Source organism: Cnephaeus nilssonii, assembly GCF_951640355.1.
Source record: "Cnephaeus nilssonii genome assembly, chromosome: 12".
In the NCBI taxonomy this organism is placed as follows: Eukaryota; Metazoa; Chordata; class Mammalia; order Chiroptera; family Vespertilionidae; genus Cnephaeus; species Cnephaeus nilssonii.
In genome coordinates, this window is record NC_137083.1 from 63,126,364 (window position 1) to 63,149,210 (window position 22,847).

Here is a 22,847-nt window from a genome sequence, read left to right on the forward strand (position 1 = left end):
TGAGCCTGCATAAGCTTTGACCGGGCGTATTTGGCCCTAATTGTGCTTCCCCAAATAGGTATTTGTAACTCCCCCCACCACCTGTAGTTGAACAAGCAAAAAATTATCCTTTGATTAACCCATCTTCACCAACAGAATGATATTAAGGAAAATGTTGAGAATGATATTAAGGAAAATATTGTTAAGAATGCCACAGCAGGTATATATAGAATATATGTAAACAATAACTCAGCAAGGTAAACCACGGAGAAAACAGGGCTGATAACAACACACTGTTAGCAATGAACAGATACAACTTAGTCACCTGTGGCTCTAGGGCCATTAGCAACAGGTTTGTGGGACTCTCCACTATGAAGAATGCACATCAATATACCTCACTCAATTAAAGAGAGATACAACTTGTTGACAGAAGTCCAATTACAGTAGGCAACAGTGTTTAATCTGTAATCTACAGTGACTGGCTACTGAGAAAGAGAAGCCCAACAGAATTGCAGTGTTTAATAGGAACAGGGTACCACTACATCTAGGTAAGGGTGACATGGCCAGACAGACACATTCATGATATGCAATCACAGGGAACAAAAGGCAAAGCCTCAGCTAGACTTGGTCAGAGAACAGAACAGGAAGATAATACACTCTAATTCATCACTGCTGTGGGCACGGCTGAGCTCTAGCAGCTTTTGTTTATAGTTGCTTTTACTTCTTGGTGCCCAAGGCAAGCTTCCTGAGTGTCCAAACTAAGATTTACTAGTCCTTCTTCTGTTACCACCCTTGGGCTAAGTGGTCCTCCCTACACATGACCTGAATCCCTTCTAACCTTCAGTGACTACGGAAGTTGAAATGGATGGTGTGTCCTAGGAACTGAGGGTGAATTGATGAACCAACAGGCCTTCCCTAGGTAGCTGATCAAAATCAACACCTCAACTGCTCTCCAGCCCTGCTTAGTTGGTTTTATTTCTCTTTAGAAGAGTTGCCACGCCCTGACTTTGCTATTGTCTACCTTTCCCATGCGCATGTAGAAACTTGATCAATTTTGTTCATTGTTATATTCTCAGTGCCTAGACCAGTTCTAGGCACAGCAGGCACTGAAATACCTGCTAAATAAATGAATAAACCCTCTCAACTAACAAAGGTATTTATTTAGCCAAGAGATCCTAATCGTGCAAGGGTAGGGCCCTAATCACCAAACACTCATTTGGACACGGCCTTAAAAGTATCTCGTGTTCTATTCTTCTCCAGCATCTACATCCATTAGCTCAAAGGATGCTCACACATTTCTCCCCCTTAGAGGCAACCCTAGAAAAAAAAAGTCATGAGGAAATGTCAATATCTATACTTGTCCTAAAACCTATACTCGACCTTTTCCCACTAAGATTTCCTAGTCATACTGAGAATTAAACAGGGATTTTAAAAAGAGGTAATTTTATTTTAATACAACTGGAAAAAAGTATCTTCTAAGTAATAATAATTAAAAAATGAAAAGCAACATAATAGCCCAGGTGACAAGATATGAGGTTAAATTTAAGCCCCAGTTGGAATTCTGCTTTCTTCAGAATATTAAACAGAATCTCTATAGATGCATAGGCAGCAGCCCTGGAAAAATTCAAATTCATATTTTAGCCTGAAAATGAACAAGCTACAGAAAATACAGAGCTGAAGTCCTTTGGTGAATCAGCAGCCAAGCTCTTGGCACCTCTGCGCCACACAGCTCTATTCAGGGACACAACTCACCCCAGATATGTCTGCGACACGGTGGATAGGCACTTCCTTCTTGCTATGCAATCCTTTGCCATTCTTAATAGCTCTGGAGAAGAAAAAGCACAATTAAAATACAAATCACACTGGGAAGCGGCAGGAGGGTGGGAAAAAGCTGGTGAGAAGAGAGGTCGTTCAAATGGAGGGGTCTATCACTCACTACACAAGTCACACTACACACAGCTGAGTAGCCAGCCAGTGTGTGCAAGAGTACTTGTTGGAGGGAAATATAAGCATGCTCTTTTAAACCCACTTATCAGTACTTGGCTGCTAGTTTCAGCTAATGGTGTGCCTGGTAATCAGAGAGCTCCCGGAACTTGTTTCCAAATTAGAGGCATTGTTCCAGGCACAAAAGAAGAATAGTTGGAAGAGGAGACTCCTAAGGAACACAAGTAATAATGTTTCTTTCGGTGTTTAATCACATGAAACATTTAAAATGCAAAATATGTAGCTAGTGTTCCAATTCTAATGGAAATAAGTTCCTCCCAGGTAAAAGATAAGTTGCTCTGAATGAAGCAATATTGTATGGAAAAGCCAGTTAACAGCAGAGGAGAGGTTAGCAATGGCTACATAACTGACATGAAGCCTCATTTCAGTCAGTCTCAGGTTGTAGTAACAGTAGCTTTAGCAGGGGCTCTGGGACTCAGCCACATATCTGACCCCTGGTTGGGTTGCTCCAATCTCCCACCTTTTATCCCCCAATCCCTTGAATGGTGACAGGGACTGAAGCCTAAGCATCACTGGGTACGATCACTGATGTAACAATGAAGGACTGGTGAATAAAAGCTGGTGGGTAAATAACTAAGTCACCCTGTGTTCTGCCAGTCTGCAGACCCAAGCAGGGAACATTACTGAGTTTAGAGAATGAGGAACAGAGAGATTCAGGGGTGTGCCATTCTGTGGATTAGCCTTTTTAGAGTTTCTGAATTCCAGAGAAAATGAAAACTGTCCAGACCAGGGTCAAATATGTCAAACCATCACACTAGTAACCACACTTCTACATTCTTCTCACCCAGGCTCCCACGAAATGATCAGCGGTAGAGGACACTGCTCTGCTGTAGGTACTTTTAGGCCCTGACTTTCTAAATCAAATTCACATAAACCAAATGAGGTGAATGTTGCTCAACGCAAGGTGGAACAGTCATATTTCTTACATACGTGGGCCATTACCATCCATCCCTCGCCCCTTCCTCCACAGGGGAGCTGTCTCTCACTCAACTGATTTAAATGCCTTCTGTTCAGAAACAACAAACAATTTCCTTACTACCTAGTTCTCATTCCATGATGAGGGTAAGATATGAAAGCACAGAGTTAACAAGAAAAAAAAAAATCACACACTCGCTCTGATCTGAACTGCTAACTGAAAGAAAGCATTTCTAAGTTCCTTGGATACCATGGCTCCCTCCTGAACTTGAAGCAAGGGCTTCTTCAGCTTTAGAAATTGCAAATAGGTCAGATTCTTCCTTTTACAATTTAGTCCAAGGATTGATCATTCAGGGAGCCTGTTAATGATCACGGACCAGGGCTGGCTCTCAAGGTCTGTCCCAGTCCTTTGGGATTTATAAACTCATGGGAGAGGACTAGAGGATGGTTTATATGGGAAACCACTGGCTGGAACCAACAGCAGATCTAACTCATCCTCTGCCACCAACAGGCTCTCCCGCTCCCCATTCTGCTACCTTAACCTCAAGGAGCAGAACAACGCCTCTGGGAGGCAAGGCAAGCGCAGAGCCACCTGACTGCAACTCACCTTCCTTCAAGGTGAGGCCTGCTAGGTTTTCTGCAGGTCCTCTGGGGGCACAAAATGCCTCCAGCCTTATCTCCTTCTAGCAACAAGGACAAGGACGACTGAAACAAATGGACCTGCCCTACAGACAAACAGTTCATGTGAGAGCACTGAACTCGTGGCCTTTCCTGGGGGCTGGAAAGCATTTCGTCCAGTCTGAGAGAAAAGAACTGGGCCTGAGCAGTAAGTTAGAAAACAAGAGGTTCGAGGCAAAGGATTCGTTCTGTGACCCCAAAGTAGCTCTGTGCCTTAAGCAGAAATCAAGGACTTAGCCAAGATTCAGCATGCCACCCAAGAGAAAAAATACCCCAAGCAAAAAAACATGGATTACAGTGTGCATAAGACATTTAAACACAAACAAACCAAAATGGATATTATCAGACTCTTATTTACATTCAGGCATTAATTTTGCAAAAACCTTCAAAAACTTAACCCTTTGCACTCGCTTGCTTTTTTCTCGATTCCTTTATTCTACTCGGGATTTAATTTTTTAAATACCCCAGATTTTACAAAGCGTGGCAGTAGAATAAAAAACTGGAGTTTCTTTTCATACAAACTTATTTATTTGGATTTTTTTATATTTCAAATTATTGATGCATTCAAAGAGTAATTTTAATCTCTATAATCTGCTCACCATGTCGAGTCACACTCGACATCCGAGTGCAAAAGGTTAATCTTTTCATGCTTATGACTGCTAAATTAGATCAATTTCAAGTACATTCAAGAGGCAGCAAGAAAGTAGTATTATAACATCATATACAACCCAGCCATGGCTCAGTGGTTAAGCGCTGACCTATGAACCAGGAGGTCATGGTTTGATTCCCAGTTAGGGCACATATGCCTGGCTTGCAGGTTTCGGGCTTGATCCCCAGTGGGGGACATGCAGGAAGCAGGCAATCAATGATTCTCTCTCGAGAGAATCATCAATGGATGTTTCTATCTCTCTCTCTCTCTCTCCCTTCCTCTCCCTTTTATGAGATCAATAAAAATATATTTTAAAAAAATAACATCATATAGAAACTGAGAAACAGTTCTCACTGCTGTTAACAAAATAGAGGCAACACTGAAAGTTAATAATTGTAAATACTAAGTACAAATAATGCCCACCAACAGTGTGAGTGACACACTGGACTCGGGCTGCCAAACGAGAGGGCTCCGAGAAATGAGCTAAATGGTTATATAATTCTGCTTGAGTCTCCTGCCCTGTGCCGGGGTTGCTTCGGTTCTTGTCCCCATACTGCTGCAGAAATAAGCTGGTGAGCCATCTCCAGAAAACCTCCCTCAGCCTGACACAAGCCTAATAATGCCACAGCAGGAGAGTAACGGGGGAAGTGCCCAGTGTAGGATCTCAAAGAGGAAAGGAGCAAACACCCAGAGTGGCAGGCTTGCCACAGTTCTTTCCAAAGGGAACATAATATACATCTTTGTTCCAGGACTAGAAGGCTATAGGACAGGACTCCCCTAACAGTTGGATAGATGGTAAATAAAGTCAAGACCCGCGTGTCTTATATAACCTAATTTCTTTGGGATGGGTTTGGGGAGCTCTGTCTTTGAAACATGGGAGGGGAGTCAGCTAGCAGGTTTGTTCCCACTGAAACCTACTCCACAGAGCAAACACCAACACCCCTCCTGCATTCCCTCTCCCCACAGGCTGCAACCACAGCTCAACATCCCTTTTCATTAGGCAAGGAATGAAACTCCTGACTTCTAAACTTCTCCTGCTGCGTCTGCTTAATAGCTGCTTTCTCACAAAGGCAGGCTGTGCTCAGGCCAGCCAGGAGAAAGGAAGCAGTGGGGCAGAGCACAGCTTGCTCCTCGCAGAACCTTAGTCTCCAAGAAGCAGCAGTGTGCAAAGATGGCAAAGACCTGCGATGTCAACAATGGAGAGAAATCATCACCAGCCAGGAAACGTGAGTATACATCCACATTCATGCAAAGGGGTAAAGGTCAGAAGAGAAATAAAAAGTCAACTTTCCAGGTTGCTCCTGGAAGCTTTTAGAAGCTACAGTGTGGGAGCAGAATCCCATTCCAATCATTAGAAACACTCTTCTTCCTTTAAACAGCAAAGTTTAAAATTCTCACACGAGATGCTCCTGCTTCCCCACTAGACAATAAAACCATCAACTGTTAAAACAAGATTACCCCCACTGACTGAGCACAACAGGATTAGAATCTCAGCACATTTTACGCAAAGGAAAAAGAGTTTGCTCTTAGGTTCCGGGGTCCCTTACTCAGACAGAAAAACCTACAGACCAAGACCAACCCTCTCCAAGGCACCATTGACACATAACAGTTTGTAAGATCACAAAGAAAGCCCAAGACTCTATGGTTAGATGCAACCTAACACCAACCATAAAAGGGCTGTCACATTAGGAATTATTCACCTGGGGACTAAGTGAGCTGCACATTTAGCTGAAGTATCTACAAACTATCCTAAAATGGTAAAAGTATATATCTGAATTTTTCTGGGGAATAGGAGCTTCCAACAGTTTCACAAAAAGAAATGCTTTCATATATATAAAACCTATTTAAAGAAAATAAAGTGGTGGAAAGCAGAATGGCCTACAACAGAGAACTGGCAGGGAAACGATGTGGCAAGGGAAGCTATAAAGTGGAAAGATATAAGGAGATCCTGAATTCTTAAATTTCCCTTAAACAATGCTTTCTTGGTAACTAGGGACCAAAATGTCCCATAACTCTGCTTCTGCTTCATCCACCATCCGATACTTTCTTCCTTCCTAGATGTGCTCGTGTGGCCCTTCTGTCACCCTATTGGGCCAGGCCCTCACCAATTTATTCCAAGATAACATCAAGAATACTTTAACTAAGTTCACTCCGTTTCTTTTGACACTGCACACTACTTTGATTCAGCATTGTGTTCCACTGCTGCATGGCTTCTCCTGAAAATCTGTTTCATCCTTTTGCTCCCGACTTCCACCCAAAACAAAGACCACCAGCCTGTGACATCAAGTGGAAATTAAAAAGCTTAGCTTTCTTAGGCCTCTACCATGCAGCCCCAGTTTTTATCTTCAGATGGTTTCTACATTACTCCTTCTCATACAATCAGGCCCATTTTCTCCAGGTCTCTACACAAAGTTATTCATTATGTGTGCTCTTCCAGGTCCAAAGGATAGAATAGAGTTACAACTTAGAGCTGTAGCAACACCATTATCATCACAATCATAACACAATTATCACATCAGGAATTCTTAACCTGGGGTCCTAGGAAAGCTGAAGTTTATATGCTGGGAGTATTTACAGATGACTTTGAAATGGTAGTGGAATTATATAAATATAGATATGAGGGAGAGGGGGGTGGGACAGGCTCAGTTCAGCAGGTAATTATAAGCTGCAATATACTGCTTTCAAAGTGCATCAAGTGTTCATCTTTATTTCCATAGCTAGAATTCAGGCCTTTTGAGGGTTAGGATTCTGTCCTTGATGCTTGTTACCATATTTAACACAGAGCTATGTTCAAATAGTTATATAAACCCAGAACCATCTAGTTCAATTATTGTGTGCCTAGCAAAGCTGAACAAATGACTGGTGACTGACTAATGCAGAACGCTGAGAATATTTCAAACTGGAGACATGGATAATGCCAAAGTGACCGCAGGCTACAGAGTGAGGTGCCTGGCTCTCCTGCGTGCATTCAGGGCATCCCGTTCTGAGGCATACTGTTTTTACTACTTGGAATGGTACAGGGCAGAGGAGCTTAGAGCCTGGCCTCTGAGCAGAAGCAGAAGTGCACCAAGAACCAAGGCATCAGCTTAGAGCCCTCAGCAAGTCTAGCAACAATCTAAACGGTAGTGAGTAGGAGATAAGCTCTGACCACCATAAACAGTGAAACAGTAAACCAGAACAAAGTGGCAGGATTGTATGAAACTCCTAACTAGATAATACAGGAAAGGCTGAGAAGCAGAACCAAGAGTGAGTCATTTCTAAAGTACCTCTCACTGTGTTTCAGGTCACATCGATGAATACAGTGTTTCAGCATGAACCAAATACAGGTATCAATGAAATATAACAGCAATAAACAATTCCTTTGGCTTCTCTACTGGCTCCTTGGAGGAAGCAAAAGGGTCCTGACACTCAGAAAATAAGATACAGAGCAGGCACAGGTGCAGAATGGTACGGTGGGGGCACTAAGATTATTCAACAAAATCAGAATTACTGATAAGAAGGAGGAAAGATGGAGCAAATGCAGACTGGAAATGAGGAAACTGAGTCCCACAGTCAAGGAGAAGTGGGAAGACTAGGACTCAGTAGGCATTACGAGGCAGTGGAGCAAATAACAAAGACCTCTAGGCCATCATTTCATCTAAAATTAATATAAGGAGAAGTGAAGACACATGCTATTGTGCCAGGCATGACAACAGATCTTCAGTGCTTAGTAAGAGAGAGGAGGAAAAACTGAGCCCTGTGGCAAAGCACCACCAGAGAAAAGGCATCCCAGTGCTAAATTGATGAGAAATACAAGCAAATGAACTCTATGGTCCCATTAGGACCACAGGACTATTAGTTCTGGGTGGAAATGGTCGATAACAGTCTAAAGGCTGCTTGAGAAGACAAGGCCTCAGAAAGGTGAGATCAAATGTAATGATCGCTTAAAACTGCCTCGATGACACTGTTTTCATAATTTTTCATGTCTTGATAACAAAGGCAATAAATAGCCATCAGAAGATTGTTATAACAATAATTCATTCCAAGACAAAAGCATCATTACCATAATTTCTAAGTGCTTATATACACACTAGAAGCCCGGTGCATGAAATTCGTGCACTGGGGGTGGGGGGTAAGGGGGGGTGGGGGGTAAGGTGGGGTGGCGGGGGGAGTCCCTCAGCCTGGCCTGCGCCCTCTTGCAGTTCAGGAGCCCTGGGGGGATGTCCAACTGAAGGCTTAGGTCCATTAAGGCCGTCAGTTGGACATACTTAGCATTGCCATGGAGGTGGGAGAGGCTCCCACCACTGCCGCTGTGCTCACTAGCCGTGAGCCAGGCTTCTGGCTGAGCGGCGCTCCCCCTGTAGGAGCACACTGACCACCAGGGGGCAGCTCCTGCATTGAGTGTCTGCCCCCTGGTGGTCAGTGCGCATCATAGTGACTGGTCATGCCACCATTCAGTCATTTGCATATTAGCCTTTTATTATATAGGACTAGAGGCCTGGTGCACGAAATTCTTGCACAGAGGAGGGTTGTCCCTCAGCCCAGCCTGTACCCTCTCCAATATGGGACCTCTTGAGGGATGTCCGACTGCCCGTTTAGGCCCGATCCGATCAGGATCGGGCCTAAACGGGCAGTCGGACATCCCTCTCACAATCCAGGACTGCTGGCTCCAAACTGCTTGCCTGCCTGCCTTCCTGATTGCTCCTAACCGCTTCTGCCTGCCAGCCTGATCACCCCCTAACCACTCCTCTGCCAGCCTGTTTGCCCCCAACTTCCCTCCTCTGCCGGCCTGGTCACCCCTAACTGCCCTCTCCTGCAGGGTTGATCACCTCCAACTGCCCTCCCATGCAGGCTTGGTCCCTCTCAACTGCCCTCCCTTGCAGGCCGGGTGCCTCCCAACTGCCCTCTCCTGCTGGCCATCTTGTGGTGGCCATCTTGTGTCCACATGGGGGCAGGATCTTTGACCACATGGGGGCAGCTATATTGTGTGTTGCAGTGATGATCAATCTGCATATTACTCTTTTATTAGATAGGATAGAGGCCTGGTACAGGGGTGGGGGCCAGCTGGTTTGCCCTGAAGGGCGTCCCGGATCAGGTCGGGGTTCCCTTGGGGTGTGGGGCGGCCTGAGCGAGGGGCCTGTGGTGGTTTGCAGGCTGGCCACACCCCCTGGCAACCCAAGCAGAGGCCCTGGTATCTGGAATTTATTTTCTTTCTACAATTGAAACTTTGTAGCCTGGAGCGGAGCCAAGCCTGGGGCTCCCTCCGAGGCCGGCAGCCATTTGTGTTGGGGTTATCATTGAAACTTTGTTGCCTTAAGCGGGTGGGCCTGGCCAGGGTGTGCGGAAAGCTTTGCTTCCCCTGTTGCCGGCGGCAACCCTGGCCTGCTCTCTCAAGCTCCATTCTGCCGCCATTTGTTTGAATTTGTTTACCTTCTATAATTGAAACTTTGTAGCTTGAGTGGAGGCTTAGGCCTGGCAAGGGCAGGCGGAAAGCTTGGCTTCCTCTGTTACCTAGGAAACCTTGCTCTCTGTGGCTGTAGCCATCTTAGTTTGGGTTAATTTGCACACTCGCTCTGATTGGATGGTGGGCGTGGCTTGTAGGTGTGTCGGAGGTATGGTCAATTTGCATATTTGTCTATTATTAGATAGGATGCCCACCCATTCAGGGGTGGGAGTTGACCGGTGATCAGGGGAAGTGATGCCTCCATCACACCTCTGCTGCTGCCACTGCCAGCAGCGCAAGCCTCAGCCGGCCCTGCTTGCCTGAGGCTCAGTCAGTGGGGGTGCAGGAGGACCCAAGGCCCCCGGCAGTGCTGAGGGGACTCTGGCGGCAGGAGCGCAGAGCGGCCGGCCCCGCCTGAGGAATGGAGGATACTCTCAACAACATCAGTTATAACTTCCAATTTGTTGGACACCACAGTCAAGCTTCAGCTTCAGGGGAGGGAGGAAGAGAGGGATGGGCAGCTCGTTGGAGGCGCCTGGGCAAGCTGTCAGTCAGTGGGGGATGCAGGAGGACCCGAGGCCTCCAGTGGGGCTGAGGGGACTCCAGCGGCAGGCGTGCGGAGCGGCCAGACGCCCCCTATGTGACGGCTTGACACTCAATTTGCATATTACCTCTTCATAATCCTATCTGATAAAATGGTAATATGCAAATTAACCATCACTCTGCTACATAAGCCACGCCCACCAGCCAAGCCACGCCCACCAGCCAATCAGGGTGAGTATGCAAATTAACCCCAATCCAAGAGGGCTACAGCCACAGAGAGCAAGGTTTCCCAGGTAACAGAGCAAGCCAAGCTTTCCATAGCCGTTGCAGGCCTAAGCCTCCACTCAAGCTACAAAGTTTCAATTATAGAAGGTAAACAAATTCAAACAAATGGCCGCAGAATGGAGCTTGAGAGAGCAGGCCAGGGTTGCCGGCAGCAACAGGGGAAGCAAAGCTTTCTGCACACCCTGGCTGGGATCACCCGCTTAAGGCTACAAAGTTTCAATTGTAGAAGGTGAATTAACTGCCACAGAAATGGCTGCCGCCCCAGAGGGAGCAGCAGGCTTGGCTCCGCTCCAGGCTACAAAGTTTCAATTGTAGAAGGAAAATAAATCCCAGATACCAAGGCCTCTGCTTGGGTTGCCAGGGGGTGTGGCCGGCCTGCAAACCACCACAGGCCCCTAGCTCAGGCTGCCCCACGCCCCAAGGGAACCCCACCCTGATCCGGGACACCCTTCAGGGCAAACCAGCTGGCCCCCACCCGTGCACCAGGCCTCTATCTTATCTAATAAAAGAGTAATATGCAGGTTGATCATCACTGCAACACACAATATAGCTGCCCCCATGTGGTCAAAGATCCTGCCCCCATATGGACACAAGATGGCCACCACAAGATGGCCAGCAGGAGAGGGTAGTTAGGGGTGACCAGGCCGGCAGAGGAGGGCAGTTGGAGGTGATCAACCCTGCAGGAGAGGGCAGTTAGGGGTGACCAGGCTGGCAGAGGAGGGAAGTTGGGGGCAAACAGGCTGGCAGGGGAGCAGTTAAGCATCAACCAGGCTGGCAGTGGAGTGGTTAGAGGGTGATCGGGCTGGCAGGCAGAAGCGATTAGGGGCAATCAGGAAGGCAGGCAGGCAAGCAGTTGGGAGCCAGCAGTCCTGGATTGTGAGAGGGATGTCCGACTGCCCGTTTAGGCCCGATCCCACCAGGATCGGAGTCCCAGATTGGAGAGGGTACAGGCTGGGCTGAGGGACAACCCCCCGCCGTGCACGAATTTCGTGCACCGGGCTTCTAGTATAGGATAATACTCCTAGTATTATAAATAATGCCATGAGGAATAACTTCTAAATAAACTGTTGGGTGCCTCACTAATTACCCCTTAGGATAATTCTCAGAATTGCAAGTGCTGTGTCATAGGACAGCAAAGCACTATTGTTTTCCATTTCCAGATAGACAGAACACGCCTTGCCTCATGGATTCTATTTGTGGATAACTCTTTGATTTAGGTGCTCCTTCCTCATGCCACTCAGATATCCACTTACATCTCCACTCTTACACAATTATATTTGTAATTTTTCATTTGCTCCTTCAAATCCCCATTAGACTGTGTATTTTTTTTTAATCACAATGTACCTGATAATATATTTGTTACTGTAACAAAGAAATCAGAGAAAATGTTAATGTCTCTTTTTTACTGAGCGAAAAGTAGCAGACTTTTTGGTTGGAAAATGGTTTTTCCGATGTGAGCTACATTTACTGGGACCTGTTGGGAAAAAGTCAATGCCATCCACCTGAGATCTAGATCTCCGAACTTGATGCAGACAGAGGCAAAAGGAATGGGAAGTACTCCATCTCAACTTCTGGGCCAGATCTGGAGGGGGGAGTTGGGGCAGCTTAGGATAAAACAGAAATGCAAGAAAAGTAGATGCAAAAAATAATGCAATTAAAAGAAAGCTATGAAGTGGATTTCCCCTTCACCAGTAGCTATAAAATTCTGTTCATGCACTGATGTATCAGTGATTAACTGTTTGAACTATAGTCCTCCTGAGATGTTTCCAAGGCTTAGAGTAAAGCAGGATAGAGGCATCTGTGATACTTAGCCCTCGGACCCACTCAGCCACCTCACACTGCAGACGAGCCAAATCAAGCAAGCAAAGCTACCCTCAAGCTCTGGTCAAGGCTCTTCTAAAGGAACTGACAAAAGCCATGAATGCAGAGTATGAAGAAGGGGACAGAGACAAGAGTCAAAGGGAATAAAGAGCTGTTTGACTAACTTGGTGGGAACAGGATGCTGCAACTACAGGGAAGGCACTACTAGGACCGACACAACCAAAGAAATCCAAAGCCTGTTATTCCATGCCTTGCTCTCTATTACTTACAAACATGATTGTAATTCACAGTGCAATAGATCATTAAGTTGCCACAGAAGGACACATATTTTGATTTGTTTCATGGTGGTCAGGAATTGTTTAGGGCAATGGTTCTCAGATCTCAGGGTGCACCAGGATCACCTGAAGGATGTGTTAAAAGAGACGCTGGGACTCAAGTCCAGAATTTCTGGTTCAGTAAGTCTGGGGCGGAAGAGTTTTGGAGGAACCTTAGAATTCGCATTTCTAATAAGTCCCCAGGTGTCATTAACATTGCTGGTCTGAGGACCATACTTTGAGAATGACTTGGTTTAGGGAGTCAAGTTATAAGACATTCAAAAGAGTCAATAGTCAAGTGTTTTCATTCCATTGTTACAAATTATTTTGGATTAAAATTATATTCCCAGTATGATCATCTTCAAATGTATTTTGAAATATACATTGAAATTTCAAATATTTAGGAGTTGTGTGAAAGAAGCAAGAGCCATCTAGCCAAGAGAACAGTGAGATGGAAGAGAATAGACAAGCTGTTGTGGACAGATAAATGATCACGGCTGAACTGGAATGAGATGGGATGGGGTGGGGTGGAGGGAGGCTGACAAACACAATTATTAGGATGGATATTCTAGAATGACTTCCTCCAAACTAATATAACAAGTTCAGATTAATGACTACAGAAAAGAGTGGACAGAGATATCTATTTCTTACTATGAGTTCATTATTTGACCATGAGCTGACAGAACCACTCACAGCTTTGTATATAAAAACAAAACAAAAAACTAATAGGTTCCAACTTTATCCCAAACTCCTCACACTAGTCAGCAAGGTGAGGCTCACAGCTTGAGTTCTTTCAGCCGGAACTAGGGGTAGCACAGGAAGGGAAGGGTAACATGAAGAGTGAACGGATCCTCTTAATACCCTGAAGGAGAAAACTATTTGGAAATGGAGACATTATACAGCTCTCTAGAAGTGGCCATTTGTGCTGCCTTAAATGCAGATTGATTACTGCTATTTGGATGTTGAGTGCATCATCTTTTCTGAAGAAAGGGAAAAGCTCAATTTCCCCACATTCAGCTGTGTCGTCAAATCACTTCCCTACACCAGTTCTTTTAATGCATTTTCCTGTTATCACACACTCTTGCAATAGCTTATCTACCCTACACCCCAACAGCGAAGCCGCACACACTGACACGTGCTGCATAACATTAGCAACCTCATGACCATGACACTTAACTGCACGTCCAAAATGTAGTGGGGTGTGCACTCCTGGGTAAAGAAGAAGGGAAGCCGTTAGGATACTGAAGAGAAGGAAGAGCCTCCTTCCTTTGCACTGGCTTCCAACGTGCACTGGCAGGATGCAATGCTACTCCTGAATAGGACAGAAGAAAACTGGCCCAACTCCAGCTCTCTATGAAGCTCAGGCTAAAAACCCAACCGTTCCCTGGAGGTACAGGAATCTGCGATTACGCAGAGAGAGAAAAACTTCAATCCAAGCTCTGTTTTTAACAGTATTTGGTAGGATCTCGTTTTAAACAAAAATAAATTTCATTTGTTGAGGTCATTAGATTGAAAGTGAGAACTCTTGGATTATTTAAAGCTGTGTCATTGAAGTATTGAGAAGATAAGTACAGAGGCTGGATAGAGGAGCTGAATTTCAGAGAGATGTTCTCATGAGAAAATTTAATAAAAGAGATGGAATAAAAAAGATGTACGGCAGGCAGTATTAATAACACAGAGGGAGAAAGAGGAGGGGCTCAGAAAACAGGTAAGAAAATAGAAGAAATAGGAAAAATAGCAATATCTAGAGGCGCTATTGAAGTTATTTAATGTCTGTCTCTCTGAGATTGTGTGCTTTGCAAGGCTTGAGTCCATTACCTTTTTTTTCAACACTATTATCCCCAATGCCTGGGCCCCAGGATACACTCATGGAAATAAGAAAGAAAAGAAAAAAATGAAAAGCCATCACATGCAAAATAAACTAGCCTTGAATAACTGCTCCCCATAGAGGAATGATTTGTTTTCTTGGAGAACTGGTTAACTCATGTAATCTATACACGGTGATAGGATATATTAGATCTAAAATTTTTAAATACACACTCAAATTCAACACCAATTTTCTCACTGGATTGGTATGCAGATGAAACTTGCTTCTTATTAAGATATTTAACAAATCAGGACTGTCAAACCAGAAGTACCGAACTCTTCCATTTTTCCATTTAAGAATCCTAAAGTCAAAGTTTTTAACTTTGCAACAGAAAGTGCAGGTGAAAGAAATTCTTCACATTACATTCATAACCAATACTGTAAATGTCAGTTAGATTATAGATACCGAGAGGAAGGATTCTATCAAAAAATGTTATACTTTTAAAGCACGGGTGGTTTTTTTCCCACCTATTGAAATTTTGAGGGGAAATTTTCTATAAATCAGAAAAAATGGGAGCTGCTGTGGCTAAATAAAGAATGGGAGGCCAAGAGCACTTCTTTCCCAGTGGTACTGAAAGCACCTGAGTGCAAATGCAACACACATTCACAAGTCACTGCTACAAAGGCATGGAAATTACATCACCACGGGAGATTCTTACTTACAACAATTTGATAAGACTTTAATCAAGGACTGGTGTTGATGGGGTTTGGAGATGCAGGAGTCAGCGAGGCAGGAGCACTAGTTGGTTTTTATTTTTTTAAAGAAAGGAGGTGCTGCGCTAGCCGGTTTGGCTCAGTGGAGAGGCTGGGTTTTGGGCTAGATCCCAAGTGGGGGGCATTCAGGAGGCAGCCGATCAATGGTTCTCTCTCATCATTGATGTTTCTCTCCCTCTCCCTTCCTCTCTGAAATCAATAAAAATATATTTTCCAAAAAGAAAAAAAGAAAGGAGGTGTGCAAGGTTTGCTCAATCAGAAAATAGCCCCTGTGAAGGCCTAGGAAGAGAAGGAGGAGCCAAGGCAGAGCTGAGAGGGGCAGGCTCATGCTTGCTTCTCAAAGATGGAAGACAACACCAGAGTTTTCTTAATCTGCAGTATGCTGGGCCAGAATAGAAAACACATGAGAGAGAGTCTAGCCTGCCCTTTTCTCTTCTTAGGAGATAACCCTAGACTCATTATACACATCCAGAATGAATTGAAATTCATTTAAATTGGCTCAGACACACTAGACTGTTCAAAACAGTTGCTTTCCCACAGTCAAACGGGGGCATCATTTTCTTTTTTGAATATATATACACCTTATCTTAATATCACAAAATCTTAACATTAAGAGGTGACTTAAAGAAATAAAGCCCCCACCCTGGGCAGCTTGGCTCAGTGGTTATAGCGTCAACCCGAGGAGGGTTCGATTCCCAGTCAAGAGCATGTACCTTGGTTACAGGTTCAATCCCCTGTCCTGGTCAGGGCTGAAGCGTGAAGCAACCAATAGATGTGTCTCTCACGTCAATGTTTCTCTCTCTCTCTCCCCCCTCCCTTCTACTCTCTCTAAAAATAAATGAAAAAAAATATCCTACTCCTCCGGTCACGATTACAAAAAAAGAAAAAGCAAGCCCCAGCCCTGGCTGGTGAGGCTCAGTTGGTTGGGCATCGTCATGTGCATCAAAGGTTGCAGGTGTGATTCCTGGTCAAGGCACATGCCTGGGCTGTGGGATCAATCCCCAGTAGGAGATGTGCAGGAGGCAGTCAATAGATGTTCCGCTCTCACACTGATGTTTCTTTCTCTCTCCCTCACCCTTCCTTCCTCTCTAAGTATCAATAAAAAAATCTTAAAAATAAAAGAAAGCCGAAACCGGTTTGGCTCAGTGGATAGAGCGTCGGCCTGCGGACTGAAAGGTCCCAGGTTCGATTCCGGTCAAGGGCATGTACCTTGGTTGCGGGCACATCCCTGGTGGGGGGCGTGCAGGAGGCAGCTGGTCGATGTTTCTCTCTCATCGATGTTTCTAGCTCTCTATCCCTCTCCCTTCCTCTCTGTGAAAAATCAATAAAATATATTTAAAAAAATAAAAAATAAAAAAAAAATAAAAGAAAGAAAGCCCTAACTTCTGAACTTACAGAAACGTCTGGGTTTTGCTGCAATGAGTGGCAGAGACTAACAGTTTCTAGAAGATCTTAAAGTATGACATTTTTAAGTACAGTTACTGGTAAAGAATGCACACGGATAAAATTTCTCCAGGTATGGATGTCCAAGGAAAACAAGGCACACAGCCAGGCTTTGATCTAATTCCAAGCATCACCAGCTCATCTTCAGTGTCCATAAGAAGCTCAACAAAAGCCAACTTGGAAGGCCTCTAGAATGCTAAGGAAATTCACATTCTAGCCTGTTTAAAATCATACTGGATGTGTTATATCAAGTATGCAGGATAGAGTATATAAACACCTTAGAAAATAAGAAAGGTCCCTATAATGACTCAGTAGCTTGGAAATCCCTCAGAAGAATATGAGAGATGCTCTGAAGGAGTCAAAAGCTCGCCTTCAGTTGAGACCACTCATTAAGACTAGAAATGCAGCAGGCCAGCCGACTGAGACATACTGAAATTAACCAAGAATTGGAAATGTTGGAAAATCAATGTGCAGAGTAAAAAATTAGCATGGTGCAGAATAGAAATGATGTGTCACACTCTTAAAGGAGCCCCAATAATGTCCCTAAAAAGAAGACCCAAGATCAGGAGTATCACCAAGAAATGTGGATTAGCTTCTCCTAAGTTCTTTCTATTAAAAATCAGAAGGACACACACTAGAGCTCTCAGAACCCTGGACAAAGTCAAGGGCTTTCAATGGAGCCCAGGAGAGTACATACAAAAATGCCAAATCTTATCTTGCCAGGACACAGGTAATGAGGGAAGAGGCAGCTGATAATAGACAACTGAACTAGAAAACAAGGTCTGCATGATGGGAACTAGGGGTTTATTTATCCTTTAACACGTTAAGCGCCCAGCCTGTCTTGTCTTTCGGACGGAAAGTATAGTGTCAGTCACCGGTGACTGACTGGGTGCTTAACGTATTAAACAGAAAAAGATGTGGCTTCCTCTAAACAGGCTAGAATGTGCATTGAGGCATAATGAGGGTTTCCCAGAAGCAGACAGACATTTGTATGAAGGAGTCTGGAAGGGTCTGCAAACTGAACAGAGCTGCTGAGGTGGTCTGAGCGTGTTTCTGGCAGGCAGGTGAATATGCTTAAAAGCAGCAGGCAAGCTAGAAATCGGTATTCTTCTTCTTCTCTTCGGTTTCCCCTGGTCTCCCAATGGGCGCATAAGGCAACACTCCCTGAGCTCCGGTCAGATGATCTGAGAAAGGTTGGCAGATCAGCCCACCCCCCTCTGCAGAGGAAGCAGCAGCTGCAGAGCCCTGAGGAAGCTCATCAGCTCCTGGGCAGGCAGGTCCACTGACTCGAGAAGTCAGACGAGTTAACAGGCTGCCCTTTCCATAGCTTACAATGTTTCTCTAAAAGGTTTAATGGCCAAGCAATGCTGTGGAAAGTAAAGTTAATAGAAGAGCACTGTGCACCATGCTGATATCATTGGTGATAACCAGTGATAAAAACAGGGATCCAGGGGTCAGAGACAAAAAAACCTGTTGGAATCAACACCCTTGTGGGGAGGGCCTAACAAACCACTTTTTACTGAACGAATTCCAGGATGAACGATATGAACACAGCAGATGCTATTCATTTGGCCTCTGCTAAAGCTTTAGACACAGTACCTCAAGAAATTTATTTGGGAAATTAATTCAAATTAGCTTGGTTCAGCATGTAATCACTGAAGATTAAAAAGTGGCTGAAGGATGATAAACAAAAGACAGTTAAGTGAGAGCCCACGCACTAAGAGACTTGGGGTCAACATCGAAGCCATTCTTGTCAGGAGTTCTACTCAAGACCCTGGAAGATGTAAACAACTCTCAAGTGAGATCTGCAGAGGATGTTAAGCTGGGAGACAGAGGAAGCCCACTGACAGGGGCATAAAATTATAAGGCAGAGTTCAAATGGAAAAAAAATAGTTAATCTATCTTGGGGAAAACAACCCTAAACTCCCATAATATTCCATAGACAGGCAGGATAAGGGGCAGAAGCAGCATGTAAAAAGAGCTTTGACATGCTGTAACGCGACAGAAGCAAGTAAGAATGCTAAGGGAACACGAGGAGTGTGTCAGGAAGCATGGAGCGCTGCATACTGCAGGCAAACAAAAATAGAGCATCAGAAAACAGGTGATCTTGAAGTGAGCCAACTTTATCATTTAAAAGGTGGAGGGGGGTACATTCTGTACTGAAGATACGTTTTAATGGCTACAAAACCACCATTCTTATCTGGCAGGTGTTCCGGTCTTTCTCAGATCTTAAGTCATCTCGCTGGGGGTGAGCATCTAGAAGGTGGCTCCGGGCTGCCGTGCTGAGGCTCATTGACAATACTGCCCAAGGAAAACTCACAGTTCATGCTGGCCATTTGTCCTAAATCTTGACGAGGTCTGCACTGCCTTAGAGCAATGCCTCACAGGCTTGGGGAAGTAGTCAATTTCTCTCCGTTTACTCAACCTGCAACAGTGCACTGACCCTGAAGCCAGTTTTTCCACCATCCGTCTGAAAGCAATGGCCCAACACAATTATCTCCAGGCAGCTCACTGCTTTAGCAGGCAGGCACCTTGTTACATTCCTTCAGCTCAAAGTGAGTACTGGACTAAAGAGGCTCTTTTCTTCTTAAAACCTAAAACCTAAGAAATTCACTTTCCATGCATACTCATTAAACAGGATAGCACAACACAGCTACTTCAAACAGCAAAGTAGGAGAGCTTGTGTGGCCTCACGTTCCAGAGCAGCTATGCAGTGTTTGCATGCTCACCTGCTGATCAGAATTAAATCTCCACTGTGGCAGAGTAAACCCAGGCTAGAAAATAGGACTCTAGATCCCACTATACTAAGTGCTCCTGCTTCTCTGGGAATGCATAACCTGTTTTTCAAGTTACCAGCAGACCAAGCTGAGCTCACCCAGCAGATTCACCACCCCAAATCCCACCTTAACTATAGTCTAATCATTGTCCATTTTCTAGAGTAACTAGATCATTAAATAGTAGTTAAGAGATGTGAAGCCACATTTCCCATGATGGGTTCTTTCAGCCCAGTTGACTTAGTGATAACATGGGCAGGGAGAGAAAAATGAGGAAGCGAGGAAGAATGAGAGAAACACCATTTACGGATTCTCTATCATATTATTTTATAGTTGCCATTAATGAGCCTTAAATGAACAAAGATACTGGTATTTTCACTGAACTTTTTGTGCTTAAGAATTAGGTCCTAGACTGAGCCCATTGGGGAAAATCCACAAGAAAGACTCCAAAAAGCTGCAGCAGTTTGACTGGCTGATTTCTGAGCTGACAGTCTGTGTGACATTCTACAGATGCTCTATCCATCAGGATGTGCCGTGATATGAGAGGTAAATGTCACATATCAGGGCAACGTTCTGGGCCAAAGAGCAAGAGAAGTGATCTCAATGACAAAGTCTGAAGTATAAATAACAATGTGACCAAACTCACTCCTCCTCTGACTATAGAGCATAACCTGGCAATTACTAAACTTCTAAAACTAAAGTACGAGGTCCCAGAACTATGGCCGAGTGAGCCAAGCACCTGGATCACTCTGAAACAGTGGATGTGTTTTGGACGAGTCCAAGCAGTCTGCTGAGCTATCCAAGTCAGCTCAGCAATAGTATCTCAGATCTTGCTCTGTTTCCTCGGAAGTCTGGGAATCACTCAACAACCAGCACCACCCAGTGACAGCCGTCTCAGTGAGGAAAAGCCTTGAAGAATGTCGCTGGTAGGAAATATTGCTGAGCAGAATGCATGTCCTTGGGGCAACCAGCCACAGGGATGAAGGACAAAAGTAAAATGTCACAGGGCTTCTCAAATGCTTTCCTGCCAGCTGTCAGAAGTGTGAAAGCAAAACTCATTTCCTAATAACTGTTTTTATTTCCTTTGTACATGACAAAAGGTCTGGAGGTGTTAACGGGAGGGCTGGGGAGCAGAGGCCTCTGGAGGTAAGAAGCAGAGGCAAATGTCCTGCACACGTAAGCAGGTTAGTCCCCGGAAATGAAGACAGCACAGTGATGACAACAGCATCTTCTACAGCACTTGATCTCCATAGAAAGATCGTCTCTAACATGTCTCTATTAGGCAGATTTAAAAAACTGAGGCCCAAGTGTACATAATCAAGATTAGAAAGCAAGTTCGAAGTGTGCCCCTTTTCTCTTCATGGGAAAACTGGAATAAAAGAATACAGGCTTTCTCAGCATATTATTTCCCATAACATTCTGCCCAGGGTTAGGCAGGAAATTGGGAAGGAAAAAAGGGGCCATGGATCCCAATGTGTTTACTGTAATAATTATTCATCTCACCTGGCCTCTGCGGCAAGCAGCTCATCATAGTGAGAGGATCTCTGATCGTCATCCTGCCGGTATCTGATCACCGTGGCTAGACCTTTGCTGACAAGGGCCTCAGCAATGTTTCTGCAACAGAAAAGATAGGTCAGTGAGCACTAGAGATGCGTATTGGGCTCAGTCAACAGAAATAATAACAGTTCGCACCTGGAGGTCTTAACGTGTCCTGGCAGAGAGAGGGAGGGAGGGAGAAGCAGAGGATTTTAAGACCAATGAGCTGCTAAGCTAGAAATCCAAATAAAAGATGGAATAAAGTTCCCTAGCTCAGCACTTTTTGGCTAGTACAGTCAGATGCTATATCAATCCATACATAAAAACAAGCAGAGAATATCTATAAGAAGCCCACATTAGGCCAGCCTTTCTACAGAATGTTATAAATAAGAAAAGTCTGCTTTACAACATCAGAGAAACAGATAAAAAATAAAAAATGCATAAAAGCATGACCTAAATTTCTCAAAATCTCTTTTCTAGCCTACCCTATAATAGCAAATGTCTTATTCCAGTTTGGCAGTGTTGGAAACAGTGGTCTGACATAACACTCGGGCGCTTCCCTTCTCATCAGAACTCCTGACCGTGGCTCTCCCACCCAAGGGGCGTGCAGAAGGTGAGTCTATGGGTGAATTGGGTAGGGAAGGGGAGGAAGGTACTGGGGTGGGATAAAAGTTCTTTATGAAAAATGGCATAAAATGGGGGAACAAATAAAATCTGGGATGACCAGCTTTGGAATAATACTCTGAGTAGTCCTTTTAGGACTAAAGAACATGCAGATTAGAATCCTTCTTAAATCAATTCTCAATTGTGTTGCATCTTCTTCCCTTTACTAGAATTAGAAAGAGGGCCTGCTCTAAGTGACTTACATCTACTAACTAGAGAAGAGTGCACTGGACATGACTCTCAGACAACTAATGAAGCATATCTGCATGATTCCTCCCCATGCTGGAAAGAACCTTGATGCAAATGACTCACTCTGCAAAAATAAATTTTCAAAAATCACCTGTAGCCAGTACTGGAATCCAAAAGGCATGATGTTTTCGGGTCAGACTGGTGGTTATGCCTTTGTGTCTGTCATAATTACATGAAAGGTCCCACTTAAACCATCTGGTTAGCTGCCCTTTAGGGAGGGGGGATGCTAAGCAATAGGCTACAGTACCATATGCTTTAGTTTAGTGTTCTTTGGAAATGTAGTTAACTCTTAACAAGCTGATGTTCCTAGAGACTCAGATTTGGAGATGCTGGGAAATGAACGAACCATTTTATGTGTATGTTTAATCCACTTAAAGAAGGATTATCTTAATCAAAACCCAGGGAAGTACTGTTTTAAGAGATGAAGAAAAAAATAATATGGTGCAGAAGGGAGAGGAGGGAAAGATGCTGTGGCCGATTCCCCTCTGCTGCCTGTTTATCTACTGCCAGCACGATATTAATATCTCCAAACCACCACGGAATTAGCACTTCTCAAATCCACTCCCACAAAGAGGCTGCTTTGCTGGCCACCCCATCTCCTGAGTCACCGCATAAGCATGCTGGCAAACGCTGTCATTATCACAGAGTTGGGTTTGGCAGCATGGAGAATGCCAACAGCCCCAAGCCAACAGCTGTAGATGTTGATATATGGTGAGAATTTAACTAAGGGTGTCACCATGAAGCCCCAACTGGGCAGGAGAGAGGCTGTAACAGGCTGAGAGGTCTGAGGATTGGAAATGCCAGAAGAACAAAGACGTATTTGTTACTGCATTTTGAATTGCTGCGCATTGACATTTTACAGTCAATACATGGGGTCTGGAGGAGAAAGTTGGAATGACAAAGAAGGCAAGAAAAAATTCAACACAAACAAGCTTCTTTTTGAAAAAGCTAGAGAATACTAAGCAAAACAGCACAAATGTTTAATGATCCTG

General features: G+C 44.5%; 1 protein-coding gene across 1 annotated transcript in view; it reads right to left on the reverse strand.

Annotated features, from left to right (window-relative positions):
• The window catches only part of SND1 (staphylococcal nuclease and tudor domain containing 1), a 459,312-nt gene that overhangs the window by 185,346 nt on the left and 251,119 nt on the right, over positions 1–22,847 (reverse strand). Inside the window, exons 13-14 of the mRNA XM_079786100.1 lie at positions 20,911–21,021; positions 1,732–1,804 (exon numbers count right to left, since the gene is read on the reverse strand). Coding sequence (XP_079642226.1) covers positions 1,732–1,804; positions 20,911–21,021 — 184 coding nt within the window. The remainder of the gene's footprint in view (positions 1–1,731; positions 1,805–20,910; positions 21,022–22,847) is intronic.